This window comes from Lactuca sativa, chromosome 4, assembly GCF_002870075.4.
Source record: "Lactuca sativa cultivar Salinas chromosome 4, Lsat_Salinas_v11, whole genome shotgun sequence".
NCBI classification, from domain to species: Eukaryota; Viridiplantae; Streptophyta; class Magnoliopsida; order Asterales; family Asteraceae; genus Lactuca; species Lactuca sativa.
In genome coordinates this window covers 307,255,497-307,263,924 of record NC_056626.2, presented here as the reverse complement: position 1 = coordinate 307,263,924, position 8,428 = coordinate 307,255,497, and the positions used below count along the sequence as shown (strand labels likewise).

Genomic DNA, 8,428 nt, shown 5'->3' with positions numbered 1-8,428 from the left:
GGACTTCGGACTCGGTTCATGTGGCCTCGGTTCCAAGAGGGTTTGGCCCATATAGAGAGGTTTCGGCCCTAAGAGGCTAATTTCCAATGTATCTTCCCGCTTCGAGTGGTTTTTCACCAAGTCAAGTGTCGGGATGCCCCAAATGATTAAAATAAATCAAAAGGGGTTTTGAGAGAGATTTGGGAGAGATTCCACATTCTTGGAGAGATTTAGGAGAGATTCCACATTCTTGGAGAGATTTGGGAGAGATTTGACATACTTGGAGAGATTTGGGAGAGATTTGACATACTTGGAGAGATATCACATACGGAGAGAGATTTGGGAGAGATTCCACATTCTTGGAGAGATTTGGGAGAGATTTGACATACTTGGAGAGATTTCACATACAGAGAGAGATTTGAGAGAGATTCCACATTATTGGAGAGATTTGGGAGAGATTTTTAATATAGAAAGATAGAGTGAAAGAGATTAAGAGAGGCTTCCTTTGAGACCTTTTTGAGTGTTTGGCTTTGTAATTCAAGGTTCGTGAACCTCGTTAAGTCTTGTTATGACTGTCATACACCCCTGAGGGTTAAGGAATAATGTTTTATTGAGTAGTTTCATCACTTGCCCTGATTAGGGTTTAGAGTTTTCAAACACATGAAAACTCTAAGTGATACTTTGCATTAAGAGTGCGAGTTGTTTAATAAGAAACAAAATGAAAACCCTAGTATACAAGGGTTAGATGAGTTGACCGGTTTGACTTGTTGACTTTAGTTGACTTTGACTTGACTGGAAATTGACAGTTGTCACAGAAAGACGGGAAGGGGGAGAGGTCGGGTGGGGGTGGGGTTGTTTTTGTTAATTATTTGTTTTTGTTAATTATTGTAACAAAAAGAAAATGAAAAAACAAAATTAAAGGGGTAATTCCGTCATTTTAAATATTTTCATAAAGTTTTGGACCAAAGTCGCAACAAAATCAAAGTTTTGGACCACTGGTGCTAGTCCAAACTTCTTTGGACCAAAGTGACAATTTTCAGCTAACCACATGACCATTTATACAGTTTTGTCAATTTCATATAATATTTAAATGTAATAATAAATGCATATCCAATTCATTAATGCAATTTTCTTTATAATTTCTAAATTGAATATTTTAATTGTTTATGTATTTAAATTATTAGTTTAATTTATAAGATAAATAAACACTTGGATTTTAATAATTAAATATTTTTCTATTTTTTCTTATAAATTCAAAATTTCTAATTTGTTAGATCTTCATGTTTGTTTTTTTTTAATAATCTCATACAATACATGAGTCTTACAACTAGTGACTATCGAAATACATTAATCAATACTAATAATTATAACTCGTTTTTAACAAATAACTGAATTAAACCATCTCATACACACCCTTAATTGTTAGAATGTTATTTACATAAATCATTAATCTTTTTCTTTTGTTTTTGTATATTTTATTTCTACTTCCATTTTGAGTAAAGAGAACTAAAGTATTTTAATACACAAATAATTGGAATAAGATAGAAAACCACGTGTATATGTCAAATAGAAGATCGTACGTTTTCTATATATATAAAGATCTGATTTGATCAATGGAACCTTGTTTCTACCTCACCAACAACCCCATTTCTCTCTAAACACCGGAATCTCTCTTGTACAATGCTCCGACTTCAATTATGTGCACGCACGTTCGTCAGCTCCGGAGCCGGCGACTTCGTCGATCATCAAAAATTATTCTCTACTCAGCTCCGATGCTCATCACCTTCAATTTCATATTCCACTCCTACAGTAAAGCATTATCGTCGCCGGCGCTCGAAATCGGTTGTCATATCTTGTAATTCTTCTCGTGGTAGAAGATCTAAAGACTACGACTATCAAGACGGTGATGATTACTTGGAAGCTTCTGTTCTCATGACAGGTATCACTGTCCCTTTATCAGAATCTGATGTGACAGATGACAATCTAGATGCTTGAAAGATTTTTATTTTGTTTTGAAGCTTTGAAGTTAATTTTCTCAGTTGAATTCTCCATATTTTACGAATTAGTTTTGTAGGTCGTCGTATCACTTTTTTAAAGTCCTCTCAATCTTATGTTTCGTCTGTGTGTAAAATTCTAACTGCACTCTGTATAGTGTAGTCTGTAGAACATTTACTGATTTATAGTTTGGAGTTTTATGTTGAGACTTGTGACTTGTGAGATCGTATAGGGAATATGTATGATTGGTTGTGCAATAGATTAGATTACCAGAGCTCTACCACTTTAACTTAACACGAGCAGTTAATTTGTATGACATTGCAAATCAAATTACTTTCAATTTAACATAATGTCAATTGCTAGTGGAGTTATTTATTAGGCTTCCAATTACAACAGTAGCTTACCTAATCTACTGCAAAAAGCTACTATAAGTTCAAAGGTCTTATCTAGTTCACTGGACAAGACAATTTTTCTAGGGCTATTTTCCATAACGAGGATTAGGAGGGCATTCATGTCTTTTACACAAACAAAAAACTAAGAGCTAGTTATATCCCACCTAGGATGCTTCTTGTCCACTGGTGTTCAATCTATTGAGTTGAATTTGTTATACTTTCTGTAACTAAATACCACTATATGTCTATAAAATGGTTGGGATAATGGGATTAGTGGAAGAAGTGTAACAATTGATGTTTTTAGTCAAATCTATAGTTTTGGATTATGATTATGAATCTTGGGTTCCTTTTATTTTTGTGCAGAAACACTAATGCACTATCAGATGCACATACAAGGATATCAAGAAGCAATAAATTGGAAACCTACTACAAGGTTGTTTCCAATATCTGGTCAAGGAAAAGGTCTTAGAAACAACATCAATACATTTGGACCCGAATTTCTTAGCCAATATCGAAATCCCACTATCTTTCTTAAAATTTCATGTGATTGTGATGGAGATTATTTGCTACCAATTATTGTAGGTAAATAAATGCATTCATCATGCACAGTTATATTTAAAGTTTTATCCAAATATTGTTAATTGTAATAACACTTTATGTTAATATATTGTAGGGGAATATGCTGTTGAAAAGCTAATAAGCTCCACACTGGAAGATGAGGTTTAGGTTGTTTATGCTTAAAGAGAAGTTCAATCTAATTTCTATATTAACTTTTTTTTCTTGTTAAATTGCAGGGATTCCCAAATCATTTTCAGCTTGTGAAAAATATTGTTGGGAAACTCGGCTATGAAGTATGTACATGAATTTATCATGCACTTATATAATATTTTAATGGTGCAACAGAAAGAAGTTAAAGTAGGAAAAGACCTTTTGTTTCCTCTAATGTTGCCTTTGTCTTTTTTTTTTTTTTTTTTTTTTTTTTTTAATTTCAGGTAAAAATGGTACAAATTACAGAAAGAGTGGATAGTATATATTTTGCAAATATATGTTTTCACAAGGTAAATAAAGAACATATCACATACAACCCCATGATTATAATTTTCTACGAATAGATGAAGTTAATTTGAGTATTTGACAATTTTGACCTTGATTGAATTTCACAACTTGCAGCCAGGCACAGAAGATATTAGAGTTGATGCTCGCCCTTCAGATGCCATAAATGTAGCTAAAAGATGCAGGGTACCCAAATGCACCTTTAATAATTGGACTAGCTTTGTTGGTTTTGATAATGAGGACACGAAGGGCATTCACGTCTTTTGTACAAACACTAGATAGAGGACAAGTCCTTGTCTACATAAAGTTACAATTTTTGTCTTATTGACATCAGTCCCTGTCCCACCTTTTTGGACGAGACAAAAAATTACAGTTTTTGTCTTATTGACCGACATCAATCACTCTCCCACTTTTTGGGCGGGACACAAAATTACAATTTTGTCCTATTGACATCTGTCCATATCCTTGTCTCGTCTTGTTCCACCTTTTCTGGGCCGTACACAAAATAACAACTTTTGTCCCATTGACATCTGTCCATATCCCTGTCTCGTCTTGTTCCACCTTTTTTGGTGGGATAATAAATTTACAATTTTAACCTTCTGTATCTCACATATTTTATCCACTGGTAACGACTCACTCTGTATGCAGGCACCGATTTATGTAAGCAAACAAATTGTCTTGACTGATGCTGTTAAGATAGTCTACGGGGTGAACAAATTGCGTGATAAAAAACCGACATATGACGTGTTTTTGGACAGGTATACCCTCCACCTTTCTCCTGTTTCTGTAAAGTTAAAATCCCCAAAATACCCTTCCATGTCGTTAACATGGTTTCAAATTTCAATTTCATTATACAGTGCCATAGATGGTCCAGATGTACTTGCTGAGGAGCTTGATTTGGTTACAAAAATGAATCTTGCTGTTAAGGATGAAAGATACAGTGATGCAGGTTTCTTTTTTTTCTTTTTTTTTTTTTAATATTTTTTATAGTTTAGCAATTTTTTTTAATGTTTCAAAAGCAAATCTGTAAATAGGATTTTTATTCTGCAGCTATGTGGAGGGACAAACTTTTGAAGCTACGTTTGCCAAAAAATGACCCATAGGATTTTTATAGCATTGTAATTTTAAGTTATTTCTTATTAAGAAATAATTTGAAAATACAATGCTATGATTAAAATTTTGGATAATGATGATGATGATGTTATGAAAAAAGTTAAATTGCATTAAAAAAAATCCAGAAATATTCATGGAATTTGTTGGTGCTTGAATGCAACTTCCAACCATTTGAAGATACAGTAATGAAGATGAGATTACAGATCGAATCATCAAAATTCAAAACTATATGAATGTAAATATTTTGATATGTACAGCTTTAATGCCATTATTCATGTGGAAATTGATGGTGTTTTCTTGTAAATTATTATCGGCGGATTGTGATTTTATTAAAAAAAAAGTGTAATGATATGTCTTTTAGAATGTTGTGAAATCTGAAATGTAACAATGATTTTGGTTTTACTAGTAAAGTAAAATGCGTGGGGTGACGATTTTGTGTACCAAGTGTGAATTCAAAATTTAGTGTAGGAGTTTTTCTTATCGGAGCTTTTTCCTTTTTTTTACATTGCTTGTAATTTACAAGCTCAATAGATAGACTATTTTCATATTTTAAATACCAATTTATTCATTTACTCTATAATTTGATGTGGGTAATGGTAGAGCTGACAATGGGTCATTGGGTCGATCTGAATTGAGTTTGGGTTCAACTCATTTATTAATTGGGTTGAATATTCAATCAAATTCAACATTTTTATTTAAATAAGTGGATATTTCCATTCCAACCTAACTTTTTAGATAAATGAGTTGTTACTGGAACGATCTGTTTATGTAATTTTCAACCCAACCTATTAAGTAAATGGGTTAACTCATTTAAAATTAAAAAGTAAATAAAATAACTAAAAATTATATCATTTAAATTAGTTTTAAACTTAAATAAATTTTCAAAGTATAATAAAAACACAATCCTAATTCATAAATACAAGGAAATTATCAAATAACATTAAAAATATTTTATAGAGTTTAAAGCGCAAAACATCCCATAAAGATATAGGGGCATAGTGAAATTTTGTTTATTTTATGTTATGTAAAAAAGAGTTTAAAGTGTACATCACATAAAAATGGAATGCCAAAGTACATTTGTTTTTTTAAGTTAAACTCGGGAGTCCAAATATATTAAAAGTCTTATAAGAGAGATATTTGTTGTGGCTTATTGTTACGGCATTTCCAATCTATCACCAAACTCCATTTTTTTCTTTATTTTTCACCGTTCTTCTTAAACCCTATCCCATTTTTATATCCATTTTGGATATATGAATACTATTCCCCCATAATCAAAAAATAGAGTTGAAGTTTCGGTTTTAGTCTCTCTCTCTCTCTTTGTTTTTTTTTTTTTTTTTTTTTTTTTTTTTTTTTTTTTTTAATTTATACATTTCTAGTTTATTTTTATCTACTAGTTATAATTTAAATCATAGTCACATAGTTCGCGGTACGCTCCGGTACGTGTACGGGTACGGAGTACACAATTCACTAGGTTCTTGAAATGCGGTACGAAGGGGGGTAGGCTCATTTCGGTACGCTCGGAAACGCTCCGGTACGATATACCATATATTGTAATATGATGTACCGGTTAACATCAAAGCATATTAGTAATAAAATTAAAAATTTAAAATTGTAGAATATTACTTTAATTTTAGAGTACAGATTACATTAAAAGTCCAAAATATGGAATCAAACAAACATTAAAAATCGAAAACATATTACTTCAAAATAGATTAGCAAACATCAAAACTTAGTTCACCCTTTGTTTTTTTTTTCCTTTTCCACTATCTCTGTCTTCATCCTCCTCCAGTTCTTCCCAATCCATATATTTTAGCAATAAACTTGAGCCTTCCAAGTATGTTGATTCGGGATTCATGTCCCATTTCTTGTGTGGTCCCTCTTTATAAGCTTCAGATAGTCTTGAAGTCAAACGAATATTTGAATGAACAAAAACAAGTTTGTCAGCCCTTGCACAGTTAAGCCGATTTCTCTTCACACCATGAATATAGGAATACGTGCTCCAATTTCTTTCAGCTGAAGAACTACTTATGGGCTGTGACAATATTTTTTTTTTGCCAGTACAGCTAAATTCGGTGTTTCTGCACCATAGTGACCACCAATCAATTGCTTCCATTGTAACCACATCCATTTGCACTGAAGGTAATGCATAATGACCACTCTTCATGTGAAAAGTAGCCAATTGTTCTCGTAATAATCGTTCTTCATCTCTATTTTCTGCAATGCGATTAAAAGCTTGCATTACACCTTGTATAACTTCTTTATCAAGGTTTGGTGTTTTTCTTCGTATTCCACCCGATGCTAGCTTTTCAAGATAATGTGTATCGTAAAATCGGGTACTTAAAGCAAATCCCAAACAATGCAATGGGATGTTCATTTTCTCCCACCTTTTCAATACAATTTCCTCTACTTGAGGGAAGTACGACTCATACATACTTTCCATCATCACTTCTTTGATTTCTCCCAACATGTGTCCATCTTTTCATATATTTCACCCATTTTTGGGCCTTCACCATCACAAAATTTCACCACAAAAAAATAGGCTTTGTGATGCGTAGAATATTTTCAACTTCAATCCAAAAGTCATCATCCCTAATATTGTCAACAACAAGCTGTCCAACTTATCTAGTGTGTTCATCACTTTGTTTCACCTAATCTCTCCATGAATTAAGAGAAATAGTTGTAGATAGGGCCTCCCTACAAAGGAGTAACCTCTTCAACAAAACGTAGTGAGAGGCAAATTGAGTTTTTGTTACTTTTAAAAGTGCCAACTTAGAATTGTCCCTAAAAATAGCTAAAGCTTGTCCATGGTTTAAAAAATATTTGACAGTCCTTTTCTCCTTTGTATAAGTGTCCTCTAACCAAATAAACGCACGTGCAAAATCTTTAAAAATCAAGTTTAACGTGTGAACACAACATGTTGACCAAAATATATGCTTGTATACCTTTTTGAGTTCCTTTCTCACTGCTTTACAGTTGGCTGCGTTGTCCATCACGACTTGGAGAACATTACTTGGCCCAACAGATTCAATTGCTTGCCTCAAAAATTCTGCAATCCTTGCCCCTGTTTTCTCCACCCCATAAAAGTCGTCGGCATGCATAAGCATAACACCATGGAAATTTACAGCAAGAACATTGATCAACGAGTTGTGTTTGATGTTTGACCAGCCATCAGATACTATAGAAAGACCTTGTGAATACCATGTATCCTTAAATGGTGTTAGGCTCTTGTCAACATCTCTAACACATTCATCTAGTAGAACGGTCCTTGCTTTCTCACTAGACGATGCTTTGTAGCCTTCAGGTGCTTTTCTTATAGCATTTATCATGTCACAAAATTGTGGATTACGCAAGACGTTAAACGGAATCCCGTTTGCACATAAAGCCTTCACAATTTGTAAATCAACCATGCTTCTCTCCATTATGGAAAATGATTGCTCTAGCGGTTTCTTAGAGTATAAATTCTATTTTTTAGTGACTACAAAACATTTTAAGGATTTAGAGACTCCAACTTTTTCTGCTTCATTCACCTTCTTCGACAACCGTTGATAAAGTTCTCGATCATTCAAAACAGTTGTACACCTTTTAATTTCTGCCTTTTTTCCTAGTTCAGCTCCAAAAAAATGAGTATGTATTAGACTATATGAGCTTGTAAACTTTCCATTACAATGATTACACACCCACTGTTTAGAGCCCCCTACGTTTTTACTGTTTCCAGGCCTTAAAAACCTAACTTCATCCATAAAACGCTTAGAATTGGAAGAAGAATCATGTACCGATTGTTGTGATGAACCCCCTGATTGCTTAGAATTCTGACTCCCAACTGGAACTTCGGCCTCTTTAACATTCTGGTCATCCTCGTCTGCAATATCAACAAAATCATCTCCATCTTCCTCACT

General features: G+C 33.3%; 2 protein-coding genes across 2 annotated transcripts; one reads left to right on the top strand and one right to left on the bottom strand.

Moving 5' to 3' along the window:
- Window positions 1-1,554: 1,554 nt before the first annotated feature.
- LOC111891386 (bifunctional nuclease 2) lies at window positions 1,555-4,972 on the top strand. Its single transcript, XM_023887431.3, has 9 exons — window positions 1,555-1,918; window positions 2,730-2,948; window positions 3,040-3,086; window positions 3,161-3,217; window positions 3,359-3,424; window positions 3,537-3,605; window positions 4,068-4,177; window positions 4,277-4,368; window positions 4,470-4,972. Exons 1-9 carry the CDS (start codon window positions 1,660-1,662, stop codon window positions 4,520-4,522), a joined length of 972 nt encoding a protein of 323 aa, XP_023743199.1. The 5' UTR covers window positions 1,555-1,659; the 3' UTR covers window positions 4,523-4,972.
- A 2,208-nt stretch (window positions 4,973-7,180) lies between these two features.
- On the bottom strand, window positions 7,181-7,951 carry LOC111891374 (uncharacterized). Its single transcript, XM_023887418.1, has one exon. It carries the CDS (start codon window positions 7,949-7,951, stop codon window positions 7,181-7,183), a length of 771 nt encoding a protein of 256 aa, XP_023743186.1.
- Window positions 7,952-8,428: the final 477 nt, after the last annotated feature.

Excerpts from the sequence above, each read along its gene's own strand:
- LOC111891374 (XM_023887418.1), bottom strand. The coding sequence starts at position 7,951 with ATGGAGAGAAGCATGGTTGATTTACAAATTGTGAAGGCTTTATGTGCA.
- LOC111891386 (XM_023887431.3), top strand. The coding sequence starts at position 1,660 with ATGCTCCGACTTCAATTATGTGCACGCACGTTCGTCAGCTCCGGAGCC. Across the intron at positions 1,919-2,729 it reads AGCTTCTGTTCTCATGACAG|AAACACTAATGCACTATCAG; the intron begins GTATCACTGTCC and ends ATTTTTGTGCAG. Across the intron at positions 4,178-4,276 it reads TATGACGTGTTTTTGGACAG|TGCCATAGATGGTCCAGATG; the intron begins GTATACCCTCCA and ends TTCATTATACAG.